This window comes from Lynx rufus, unplaced genomic scaffold (genome assembly GCF_022079265.1).
Source record: "Lynx rufus isolate CCGP_SWC_20201006 ecotype Redwood Valley unplaced genomic scaffold, mLynRuf1.p SCAF_9, whole genome shotgun sequence".
Classification (NCBI taxonomy): Eukaryota; Metazoa; Chordata; class Mammalia; order Carnivora; family Felidae; genus Lynx; species Lynx rufus.
Window position 1 is genome coordinate 74,708,301 of NW_025814897.1, and position 12,975 is coordinate 74,721,275.

Genomic DNA, 12,975 nt, shown 5'->3' on the forward strand with positions numbered 1-12,975 from the left:
TGAGATTTTCTTTTTCTTATTTTAGGGTTAAAATGTTTTTTTTTCCCTTTACAAACTGATGGTGATAGCATTTGTTTTCCCTTTTTTAGTCTTTACGCGGCAAAATAAAAAATTGGCAACCCTGGTTCAGTGTCCTTTTTTCTTAAATTAGACTTGTTCTGGAAATCCTTAAATGTGGCACTGCCGATTTTAATGCAGTCTTCCTTCTACAGTGTGAGCCTGTTTCCCTGGCTCATCCTGCAGCAAGTGGAGATCACTCATAACACTTCTCTGCACAATGGAGTTTTGGATATTGTTGCCCAGTGGGATATGTATGTGTCCGTGTGTGTCTGTGTTAGTAACGGAGAAGAATGGGCAGATTTTTCAGGGATGGGAGAACTGCTCAGCATCCCCACTTGACTGCTGCCTTCCCTCCCTTTCTGAGCCTGGCTAAGTGGGGTGGGGGTGGGGGTGGGGAGCCATTACGGTCGGGGGTGGGAAGAGGGGCATGGGCACAATTCTAGCTCTTTTGTTTTGCAGTCTAAACCCTATTGTAATATATGAGCACAACATGCTCCCAAAGCCCTCTCTTGTCCTGATGGGGGGCAGGAAGCCGAGCTGGAATAGGAAAGGGTTTGGAGAGGGCTGAGGTAACACAAATAATTCTCCTGGCCCCTGCACGGGGTGCCTCAACCTCGCTGCCTTTGCCCTGGTCCCATTAGGAGGAATCCCCTGGAGAAAGTCCAACCAGTCACTGTTGTCCCTGCCCAATTTTCTGGTCTAGGGAGATCTGAGGAGAGGAGGCAGCATGGAAATGGGAAGCTGAGGCCATGGTCATTACGTTGGCCGTTCCCCCTAGACTGTGAACTCCATGAGGACAGGGAAGGTCTGTTTTGTTCATGTCTGTGTCCCAGATACGGCCTGGCCCATTGTAACTGGTTAATAAATACCAGTTACATGAATGAATGGTTGTATCTGAGTCGGGTAACAGAAGAAGGGCCTGGGCAGGGGACATCATCTGCTTGGGAAGATGGGGTCTTTGAGAGGAAGAGACAGGAGGGTCTGCTCTGGCCTGTTACCCTAAGACTGTTCCTCAGGCACTGGTGTTAAGGGGATAATTACTCATTCAGGGTTCTGGGGCTTAATGAGTGGGATCATCTAGGGTTTTTGTGTTTTTTCTTCAAAGACTATCCTCTTGCTCAAACCCCAGATAGCTCTCCTTTCTTGTTTCTACTTCCTCATATTAACATCCCAACAAGGAAGAAGGAACAACACAAAAAAAACAACCCTGAGAGTGTAGGGTCTGGATGGAGAGGGAAGGTGATGGACTGAGGTTGGTGAGACAGCTGAACTTGGGTGACCCCAACATAGGACTGACTAAAACATTTGAACTTCACAGAGCTAGGGACTCTAGAAGCTTGGGTGTTAGAGGTCATCCAATCCCATACACCCAATTGAAATCAGGGATCCCTCCTGAGGCATCTCTGGTATTGAACCACATTAGGAGACCCTTGGTTTGGTAGCTTTATAGTCAGAGAAATCCACTTAGGTGTCAAGGCCTCATGATGCCCTTGTCAACAGACAAAGAAAAGGAAAGAGGAGTAAAAACCCAGGTGTGTCTGTCCCCAAGACCAGAAGTCAACCAAAGAGCTCAGAATGGCCTTAGGGACACTGACCCACATACTATCTCAAGACAGCATTAAAATTTAGCCCTGAGTGGGGCACCTGGGTGGCTCAGTCAGTTGGGCGTCAGACTTCGGCTCAGGTCATGATCTCACAGTCTGTGAGGTCGGGCTGTGAGTTCTGTGCTGACAGCTCAGAGCCTGGACCCAGCTTCTGATTCTGTGTCTCCCTCTCTCTCTGCCCCTCCCCTGCTCACACTGTCTCTCTCTGTCTCTCAAAAATAAATAAATGTAAAAAAAAAATTTAGCCTTGAGTGACTGGAAAGATGAGTCCTGCTAAAATCTTTGTCTTTTTTCTAAAGGCTCCAGGAGCAGACCCTGCATCATGGGCTACACCAGCAACTCCAGGGCTCACCTGCCAGGCCCAAGTGGGCTCCAGCATGACAGAGGCATTCTGGAATGGATGTCTTCACAGGAAGGGTGACACTGGGATTTTGTTTGTTTTTTTTTTAATCTTTTTTAATGTTTATTTATTTTTGAGACAGAGAGAGACAGAGCATGAACGGGGGAGGGGCAGAGAGAGAGGGAGACACAGAATCGGAAGCAGGCTCCAGGCTCTTGAGCCATCAGCCCAGAGCCTGACGCGGGGCTCAAACTCACAGACCGCGAGATTGTGACCTGAGCTGAAGTCGGATGCCCAACCAACTGAGCCACCCAGGCGCCCCAACACTGGGATTTTGTATTCCTAGGCTGACTCCTGTAAGCAGAGAAGGACCTGTATGAATGCCCTGGGCTGGGATTGGGGGAGTTGAACCTCATACAGACCATGAGTTGATGAACCACACAGTCAGGAATGGAGATGAGTCATTGTCCTCTGTCCTCAAAGCTTTTGACCTACCACAATGGGGAAGCAGAACTACCATCTGCCATGTGTCCTAGAAGGAGGTGTCCAAACACAAATCCGCATATCATCTGTGTCTGGGTGTGTCTGTCTCTTTCCTTGTGAGTGTACTTGGCCATGGGTGTATCTGGGTATCTTGGCCATGGGTGTATCAGCATATCTTTTCACCTGCATGTTTGTTTCTTTTCTGGTTCTCCTTTTTTTCCCCTCTTAAATATCAGGTCCCTCGGGGCTTGGTCTGGTCCGTCTTCTCTACCCTCTCAAGACCTCTCCCTGGTTAATCATATCCACATATCTTCAGTATGGCTATGAATTCCAAATCTATATCCCTATCTTCACCTTGGCCCTGAGCCCCAGATTTGTATCCAGGTCCTCCCAAACATGCACTTGGCTGACACACATTCAACTTGCTTCTAACAACTCACCAATGACCCCACAGTGTTATCAGAACTTCTGAACTTGTCACACCCTCCTGAACACCTCTTCACTGGTATCTAATTTTCTTCCCTAGATTCACAGGTGGGACAGGAGTGGGATGGGATTTGGTAGGGTGGCTCTGAGAGTTGGCTAAAAGGTAAACAATTTAGAGCTGGATGACAATGCCACGTGGAGTCAGCCAGGTGAGCACAAAGTATCCTGTTGCAAAACCACAGGAATCAGAGCTACTGGGTTAGCTAAGCCCCACAGGAGAAAGCGAGGCTAGCCCAGAATGATGGTTGGTCACCATTTCTATGCGTTATCCATGTTTCTGGTGTGTAAGAGCTGGGAACAATCAGAGAAGCTAAGGGACAGAAGACACCTAGCTTACTGTCATCTATAGATCGAGACCAAACTCTTCTGCAGAATATCCCTCTCCTTTGTGACCTGGATCATGCTTACTTCTACAGGCTCACTCTTTCCACTTTTCCAGCTTATGCCAGTACTACAGGCATTTCCTAGAGTTCAGTGTGTCTTTTGGGCTCCTATGTTCATGTGCCATTGCCTTTGCCTAGAACGTTATTTCCATTGATGTTTACTCAGTAAAGACCAATTCAACCTTTTGGAGTTAGCCCCAGTTCCTCAATGCCTCCAGGCACAACGAGTGATTCTGACATCCTTCTAATGTCACCTAAAACATACCTTTATACCTAAATTATTTCAATTGCCACGCTACATAATAATCATTTACTTGCCTGCCTGAACTGAACTGTGTGCTCTACAAGAACAGAACCTATATCTTACTGCAGTTTTTAGCCCCCAGCATCTAAATAGTGGATCATACATACTTGCAGCCCAGTAAACATTTGTTGGATGGATGAATGAATGGGTGAATGGACTTACACTCTTACAGGGGAGATAGACAAGTAAAGAAAAAAGTTACAAAATTGTGAGGAAAAGACCATGCTAACAGGTCATTTTGGGTACAGAAAGGAAGGGATGCCTGATTTCAGGCCCCTATCCCACTTTCTGTTCCCTGTAATATGCAATTCAACACAAAAACACTAAACGGTAAAATAAAATTTTATTTAATTTATTTTCTTTAAAATTTTTTTAATGTTTATTTATTTTTGACAGAGAGAGACAGAGCATGAATGGGGGAGGGGCAGAGAGAGAGGGAGACACAGAATCCGAAGCAGGCTCCAGGCTCTGAGCCGTCAGCACAGAGCCTGGCGTGGGGCCTGAACTCACAGACTGAGAGATCATGACCTGAGCCAAAGTTGGACGCTCAACCGACTGAGCCACCCAGGCGTCCCAATTAATTTATTTCCCTAAGTAGGCTTCACGCCCAGTGCAGAGCCCAACTCGTGGCCTGAAGATGAAGATCAAGACCTGAGCTGAGATCAAGAGTCAGATTCTTGGGGCGCCTGGGTGGCTCAGTCGGTTAAGCGTCCGACTTCGGCTCAGGTCATGATCTCACGGTCCGTGGGTTCGAGCCCACATCGGGCTCTGTGCTGACAGCTCAGAGCCTGGAGCCCGCTTCAGATTCTGTGTCTCCCTCTCTCTCTGCCCCTCCCCTCCTCATGCTCTGTCTCTCTCTGTCCCAAAAATAAATAAAAACGTTTAAAAAATTTTTTAAAAAGTCAGATGCTTAACTGACTGAGCCACCCAGGTGCCCCTAAACTTTTATTTTTGAAACAAACAAGAAGTCTTATCCATAGACATGAAATTGCATAAGCTCCTTCTTTTTGGGAAGGGGGCATCACCTTTGCTTTGTTGGCAACTGTATCAGTCCAGGTGCTTGTACACTCAAGAATACAACAGAAGAGGGGCGCCTGGGTGGCTCAGTCAGTTAAGCGTCCAACTTCGGCTCAGGTCATGATCTCGCAGTTCATGAGTTAAAGCCCTGCCCTGGGTTCTGCACTGATAGCTCAGAGGCTGGAACCTGCTTTGAATTCTGTGTCTCCCTCTCTCTCTGCCCTTCCTCCACTCATGGTCTGTCTCTCTCTTTCTCAAAAATAACATTAAAAAAAATACAACAGAAGAGAATGTAATGACTCTTAGCAGAGATGTGGGCAGGGTTAAGGAAAACAGTTAAGGCTGGAGAGGCACCTACCTAAGACCAGCAACAGCAGAGAGAGGTTGCCATCCCTAAGTCTGAGGTCCAGCACAGGAGCCTGTAGGTGCAGCCATGGAGAAGCACAGCCATTGCCAGAACTTCAGCTCAGCCCAGCAAGCTGGTGAGGGGGAACCCCACCCACACTTTCCTTCCACCTTCAGATCTGCCTCTGACTCTCATGAGCCAAGCTCAATCAGAAGCCAGAGGGCAAGTGAGACCTGGAAATACAGTTCATAGAGGTCAGTTTCCAGGGGTAGGGTAGAGAAGGGCCCAGAATGGAACTGGGTAGTGAGAGGACAGAGAATAACCAGAGAATAACCAGGGGGGACATGCCCCTGCTTTGCATGTGACCCATATATATGATTATTGCCTATTGAGTAATCAAGCATTGGCTCAGGCCCTGCAGATGACATTTCTAGGTCTTATGTAATTGGGTATTTGGGTATCCAAGCTTATTAAGATCTGTGCCACTCAATTAGTAGGTCTGGGGTAGGACAAGGGTATGTACGTTTTTAAAAAGTTTCCCAAGTAATTTTGACACGTCTCGCTCGTTAAGAACCACTTTTATAGTCCCATTCTCTCATGTTTATCACAGGGAAACTAACATGAAGAAAAATGAAAAGTGCCCTGACTCAGCCATGCTCTGAGAACTATCCCTTAGGTGACAATAAAGGGTTTGGCTGGAAAACTGAAATGTCTGCACATATCTTCTAGCCCTATTTCTCCATTTTCTGATGAGGAAACACAGGCTCCAAAGATGGAATGATGTGCCCAGTTACACAGCTAGGGAGTCACAGAGATTTACATAGCTAGTAAATCACTAGCACTAAGTACAGTATTGGTAACTCTCAATCCAATCTTTTTCCTAGGCAGGACACTGCAGGAAGGACTGTGTGTGTGTGTGTGTGTGTGTGTGTGTGTGCACGCGCTGCACCAAGTCCCCAGGGCAGCAATTCTAGTTTCCCATTCTGGTAAGGTAGGTCTCCCCACAGACCCTGACTGGGGATAAAGCAGGGCAGGCAGAGTTCACTGCCCACTGAGGCTCTATGCAGAAGGGGCCTGGAGGGGATGGGGGAAGGCTGTGGGTGACCCCCAATCTCAAGTCTTGATTCTCACCCTATTTCCCCTGGCTCTGAATCTCTGGTTGTCAATTCCATCACTGAAAGAGGGCTCCTCCCCACTCCAAGTGGGTGTCAGGTCAGCACAGGCTTTGGGGAAAGCTGGACAGGTCCCAAAAGAGAAAGAGGCCCATTGTGGGAGGCTCACAGAAGGTAGCCTATAGGCTTCTCCTGGCCCAGCATGAGGTTGGGGTCCAGCACTAGGGCCTTAGTGTCATCCCAGGATGTTTAAAACTCCTTGTTGGCTACTAATTAGGGCTAATTAGGGCTGCTTACTCCCTCCCACCCAACCCGAGTCCCCAAAGCCTGGCACACAGCTACTTCCCTCCTACTGCAGGTCAAAGACCCCCGGTCATACTTTAAGAAGTATCTGAAATCTCTGTCTTCAGGAAGCCTCTTGGACTTGTATTTCCTGACACCAACAGCCCGCTCGTCCCCATGCTACACAACACGTTGGGCTTGGGAGGAAACTTACAGATTATGCATTCATCTTATATATAAGGAAATCAAAGCCAGAGAGGGGAAGTGATTTACCAATCACACAGCATGCAAGTGGCAAAACTGGGACTAGATTTCAGTCCATTTGCATACCTGTCCACCCATGTAATTCCCATGATTCTGACGAGACTTGGTTCCAAATGTGCCTGTGTACCTTTAGTCTGTGTAATACAGACATTAAATTTGCTTAAGCTGGATTTTTGAGAAAGTTAGTATACTCCTTCGGGTCCTTAAGTATGCTCAGGTCTGCCTGTCAAGTCATTCTGGTATGTTCTCGTGTTACTGTCTTCTCTGAGCTATGAGAGGCATGTGCCCAAGAGCAATTAAGTATCGGTGCTCCGGAGGCTGCTGCGTGCCTGTATATGTGTCCCTGTTTTTACCATGAGGGATGGGAGTCCAAATGCGGTTTCTGGGTTTGTGTCTGAGTGCTTGTATGATGCCTAAAGGTAATTGTGATTCTGTACATGTTTGTATATACGTTAGGACTACGAGTCTATGGGCTGCTGTGTACCTGAGTGTCTCTTTTCAGCTTGAAGATTGTGTGTACCCTGCCCATTGTGTGTCCTGTAGACGTGTGTGGGTACGCAGTGAAGGTTGTGGGTCTAATCGTAACTATGTCCGTGTGTGCTGCATGTTTAAAGACGGGAGGGAATCGCCTTGTATCCCCAGGGTTAGGAGAAGATGTGTGTGGCCGCGTGTACACTACAGGAATGTGTTTGTCTCTCAGTCAAGCTCGGTCCTCGTCCAGGGCCTGGGGGGATCACGGTCACGTTCTGGGATGCCCTGGCCCAGGTTCCCAGAGGGGCGGGGTCTCTAGCGCCCCGCCCCCCGACTCCAGGCCGCTCATTGGCCGTGGGTGCTATGACGTCGTGGGGATCGCAGACAGAAACCCCAGCGCCCGGCGAGCGGGAGGTATTGTCCGTCACCCCGGGCTTTGTTACGTCTTCGCCTACTCACCTGGCCGCGGGCGCGTCCTGGCCGCTGCAGCCCGGAGCGGAGTGCCAGCCGCTGCCGCCGCCGCCGCCGCCATGGTGTCCCCAGTCACTGTGGTGAGTGCGCGAGCGAGCGAGCCAGTGTCCGGCGCCCACCGGCCTGGGGACTGGGCTGCGGCAGGCCAGGCCGCCGGGGGCTGTGGAAGGGGCAGGGATCTCGCGGCAGTCGGCGTCCCCGGGAGGGAGGTGGGCGCTGTCAAGGCCCCCCCCCCCCACCGCTCCCCGGACCCGCGGCGCCCCTCCTCCACGCAGCCCCTGCCCGGCCGCCCGCCGGAGGGAGGAAAACAGTGGGCATGTGACTCGGAAGCGTGACTTTGTTGATGTCTGTGTGTCTGACGCGGGTCGGCGGGCTGGTTGCCGGGGAGAGGTAGAGGACAGCAGCTAGCCGGCGGTTCTGCGTGGGCAGACCACAGGGAGGCGTGGGAGAGGGCGTGGGAGAGGGTGGGGAGGGCAGGAGGGTGACTGGGCCCTCCTGGGAATCCTGGCCCAAATCTGTTCCCTCGGTTCCTTATCTCATAAACAAGTCTGGGGCGGGGGAGGGGATGTCCCTGAGTCCAAGCAGCATTGGTAATGTGCTGGAGGAAGAGGGGTCATTCTCTCTTGACATTGCTTCCCATTCAGACTTTCTCAACTCGAACGTTTGTCTCTTTTCCCCACCCTTCCTCTTCTAGTGTTGGATTCTCTATGATTGTCAAAGTCTCGCCAGCTACTACTGCCTGTTTCTCCTCATAGGACACATGGGGCTGGGGGACGGGTATGGAGCAGACCTTGATGCTTCCAAGGGCAGGCTGGTGGTTGATGGGGAGAACTGGGGACTGTGTGGCTGTCCATCTCCTCCAGTCTCCTCCTCCGCCCATGCCCCTGCCCTGACGAGCCTGGATGGGGGGAGATCTCCATAGGAAGGGACTTAGTCATCTTTTCTCCCTGCTCTCACTCCCGTCAGAGCAAGGGCAGGCTTGGACCTTGGACCTACCCATCTGCCTCTTCCCAACCTCCTTCATCACAGTCCGATCAGCCGTCAGGTAACTGGCAGTCTGGAAGTCAGTGTGCTCCCAGAGCCTTGTGCTGGACAGCTCACCCAGCCAGAGGCACAATCATTTTGGGCAGAATGTGGGTATACAGGGAACCTCAACCGTTCTGAACCATCCACAGAGACCCTGTACCAGAAGCCCAAGCAAAGGAGCTTCAGGGTGTCACAGATTGAGGATATCTGCAGTAGCCCCCCTCCCTAGCTTGGAGAGTACCTGCAGTGGCCTCAGACACACCTTTCTTTAGTGGCCCTCCCCCCTGATCCATCTGAGGCCAAGTCAGCTGCTGTTACTTCCCCCCTCTCAGTTCCACATCTCCTCCCAGCCGGTCTGCTGGCTCCAGCGCAAAAGCTGGAAAGAGAACTCCTCCCCCGCTTCCTGCCTCTTTCTGATGAGCTCTTGAGTTGCTCTTGTTCTCAGAGAAATGAGACTGACCGACAGACAACCCCCTGCAACTCCCCAATCCCTGAAATCCTTCTCTAGCCGGCATCCGTATCTCCTCTCCTTGCCCTTCTTGGCACCTTTAGGCTGGTACCTTTAGGGGCAGCTGGAGTGGAGGCTGAGGAGCAGACTGGCCAAGGAAAGAGCCTGTGGGGGCTGAGGTGCCCACCCTCACACATTGCTGGCACTCACCCGGTGTTGCCAGGGCCCTCAGCCTGTGCCCTGGCCCCACTGCAGAAGATCACAAGGCGGCTAGTTGTGGCGTCTCTGTGGTTTCCTGCTGACTTCACTCCATTCCAGACAGCTGGTGGCTGATGGTGGCAGAGACGGGTTAAAGGGGTTTTGGAGGGACAGGGAGGGGCCAGGAAAGGAGAAGCATTGGCCTGCCGGAGGGGACTTTGTCCCGAGACCTGTTTTCTGCTCAGTGAGTGACCATTCTGGTCCTGCCCTAGGGCCAAGAGTGGATGTGGGCAGCAGGAAAGCGGAGCCCCTCCCCTTCCTAATCAGTTAAGCCTCAGGGTGATGATGGGTATGTTCACACTCTGCTGGCTAGTTGGGACAGGCCAGACTGAATTTCTGCGTGTCAACCCTCCCTACTTGGAAGGTGGGCCTGGCTCTGGGGTATACGTCTGGGCTGAGGGTGCTGGCTCTGAACACCTCTGTGATCTTCTGAGCTCATAAGTGCTGAGTGCTGCCCTTGTCCTATGTCCTCCAGGTGAAGAGTGAGGGACCCAAGCTGGTGCCCTTCTTCAAGGCCACCTGCGTGTATTTTGTGCTCTGGCTGCCCTCGTCCAGCCCATCGTGGGTCAGCGCCCTCATCAAGTGCCTGCCCATCTTCTGCCTCTGGCTCTTCCTTCTGGCCCATGGCCTAGGATTCCTGCTGACCCACCCCAGTGCCACCCGCATCTTTGTGGGGCTCGTCTTCTCCGCTCTTGGTGATGCCTTCCTCATCTGGCAAGACCAGGGCTACTTTGTGCACGGTCAGTTGCCACAGTAGCTGTTTGGGAGGAATCCTGGGGCTGGGCGCTAGAGGGTCTTAGGTGGCCAAGGATTTGGGAGAGGGAGCTTTTGAACAAGAATATGGGGCATCTGAGGGGTTGTGAGGCCAAAGACCGTGGGACCCTTATTGGAGGATTGCCTTACAGAGGATCTGGTGATCGGCTCTGGAGTTCCTCAGGGGAGGGGGTGGTATCTTTACCTTTGTGGATTTCTTCCCACCCCTGATACTCCCCAAACAAAGTTCCTGAGTTATCCCAAGCACTCCCCTCCCCCCCACCCCATGTCTCTCATTACTCATCCGAGCCTGCCCTCAGCATCCCCTCATCCCCTCTCACTCCCAGGTCTGCTGATGTTTGCTGTGACCCACATGCTCTACGCCTCGGCCTTTGGCATGCGGCCACTGGCTCTTCGGACAGGTCTGGTGATGGCAGTGCTGTCGGGCCTGTGCTATGCTCTTCTCTACCCAGGCCTCTCAGGTGCCTTCACCTACCTGGTGGGGGTCTATGTGGCCCTTATCAGTTTCATGGGCTGGCGGGCTATGGCAGGACTACGGCTGGTTGGGGCAGCCTGGCGCTGGACTGAGCTGGCAGCAGGCAGTGGTGCACTGCTCTTTATCATCTCAGACCTGACCATCGCCCTCAACAAGTTCTGCTTCCCTGTGCCCTACTCGCGGGCACTCATCATGTCCACCTACTATGCTGCCCAGATGCTCATCGCCTTGTCAGCTGTTGAGAGCCGGGAGCCAGTGGAAGACTACAGACTGAGCAAGGCCAATTGAGAAGCCAGGGTGTGGTTCCCCCTCTCTCCTCCTGGGAGAGGGGTCCAGAACCTGCAAGAACTGAGTCAGGATGGCTGCAGGACTGACCTGGAGAGTAGATACCACTGGGGAAATGTACACGTTTGAAGGGGGGTAAGCAGGAAAAGGATCTCTCTAGCAAAGTCGGTGTTCCAGAACGATGCTTAAAAAGAGCCAGCCTAATTCTCCTTGCTGGAGCCAGAATTAGACATCTCCCCACCTCTAACCCCATAGGGGCTGTCAAAGCCCCTCCAGAGGGCAATGGTGCTCAGCGTCTTGACCTCCCCCCGCTTCTAGATGGAAGAGTCTGACTCACCCCACTCCCATTCTTTCTGACCTGCACAAGAGTCGAGTGAAGAGGGGAGAAATCTGACCTGAGATGACCCAAACCCAGGGCTTGAAACCCGTTTCACAGGCCCCTAGGTGAGAAGACTGGATGAGAATGGAATCTTCCTTTCCCTCATCTATCCTTGTTACTTGAACTATCTCCGTTTCTAAGTGGTGGGTGGGAAGGTGAAGGGGTGTCTGCCCAGGTGGGGAAGACTGGGGACTTCACTGGCCTAGGAGCTTGGGCTATCAATGATTCAAGTTGGTCCCATCTCTCTCAGAGGCCAGTCCAGAGCTCAGGCCCACCACCACCACCGCCACCTTTAGACCCTATCCCCAGGGTTAGGGTGAACTATACCAAAGGAAGGGGCCAGCCTGTATGTGTGTCTGTGCGTGTGAATTTCTGTGTGTGTGTGTGTGTGTGTGTGTGTGTGTGTGGTCTGTCTCCCAGACTGTCTGGGTCTTTCTGTGCCATCTGTCTCTGTCCTGCTGTCTAAGTCTTATAGGGAGAGGGCCTCAGGGAGTTGCTGAGGGGGTGCTGAGCCTGGCTTAGAGAGCTGGGACCCCATCCCACCACCATCAGTGCTTTCTTCTCTGCCCCTTCTGCACTGGGAGCAAGAGGAGAGGGCTCCAATGACATTCTAGGGTCATAAGACCTAAGGCACATTCAATGCAAAAGGAGCAAGGATGGGACAACGCCATCCTTTGCTGTTCATGTGAAAAAAATAAAAACCAAGGGCCACTGGCTGCTCTGCTTGTCTGCTTGTGTGGCGTGTGCCTGTCCTGGAGAGAAAGGGGTGGGGGCATGGTGCCAGGGGCCCTGGATGTCCTTACAGCCTGGGTCACAGTGCTGGCCAGTGCATCTTGGCGCCAGGCTGGCTCCCTGGCTCTGGTGACATGGTGCCTGTTGGAGTGGGTCTCCCTTCCCTGGTCACGTGTATGGGTGTGGATATAATTCAGGAGGGTGGGGGATGGGCAGTATTTGCCACCATCGGATTTTGTCTTTGATGCATTCCCCTGTGCACGGACACCTAGCACCTTTGCTGACTCTTAGTGACCCAGTGCCCTCTACTGCTGCCCGCCTCCTTCCGGACCTACTGCCTGTTCCAAAATGATCCAGATTCCCAAGTGTTTCCTCTCTCCTTGAACTCTGGGCGCCATTAAACAGTGGGGAGGAGTAAGATTAGATTAGCTGATTTGTACTTTAGATGGGAAGCTCTGGCAAAATAATGTGTCACCCTGTTCCAGGGACATTTGCATCTTAATGGGCAGTGCTCTGACCCAGAAGCAGAGAGGAAAGCCTTGGGTGGTGGTGAATATGCCATTAGTAAAAGGGTTGTCGAGTCGTGGGGACAGGATAGAGGAGGCTCAGCCCCATGTGGGTGGTGGGTGAATTAGTGATTTTCAGACTAGGATTTTTACAGAGATACCTGGTGGGAGACAGGAAAAGGATAAGTAGAAGAGAGTGGCCCAGAGACAACCCCCCACCCCCCCCATCCTTGTTTGGAGTCCAGTAGTTTCTTACAATTTTTTTTTTAATGGGGAAGATTCTGCAGTAAAACCTAAGTATGAGACCTAGTGAGCTGGATGACCAATCGTTTCTAGCTTTGAGAAGCATTAATTCCCAAATACCAGGAACTCTAGACACTAAAGAAGCAAGGCCCTGATCCCTTCAAACCCCAGAACTCTTGAGGGCAGATCTACCTGGTGAAGAAGTGCTGGGGGTGGGGCGTGAAGG

General features: G+C 51.7%; 1 protein-coding gene across 1 annotated transcript; it reads left to right on the top strand.

The window, feature by feature from the left end:
* The first annotated feature begins 7,682 nt into the window (after nucleotides 1–7,682).
* TMEM86A (transmembrane protein 86A) lies at nucleotides 7,683–11,406 on the top strand. The gene is made up of 3 exons (XM_047072342.1): nucleotides 7,683–7,703; nucleotides 9,831–10,095; nucleotides 10,456–11,406. Exons 1-3 carry the CDS (start codon nucleotides 7,683–7,685, stop codon nucleotides 10,890–10,892), a joined length of 723 nt encoding a protein of 240 aa, XP_046928298.1. The 3' UTR covers nucleotides 10,893–11,406.
* Nucleotides 11,407–12,975: the final 1,569 nt, after the last annotated feature.

Bases quoted from the DNA above. Each gene is read 5' to 3' on its own strand.
- TMEM86A (XM_047072342.1), top strand. From the start codon at position 7,683: ATGGTGTCCCCAGTCACTGTG. The intron at 7,704-9,830 runs GTGAGTGCGCGA...TATGTCCTCCAG, and splicing joins TGGTGTCCCCAGTCACTGTG to GTGAAGAGTGAGGGACCCAA. The intron at 10,096-10,455 runs GTCAGTTGCCAC...TCTCACTCCCAG, and splicing joins CCAGGGCTACTTTGTGCACG to GTCTGCTGATGTTTGCTGTG.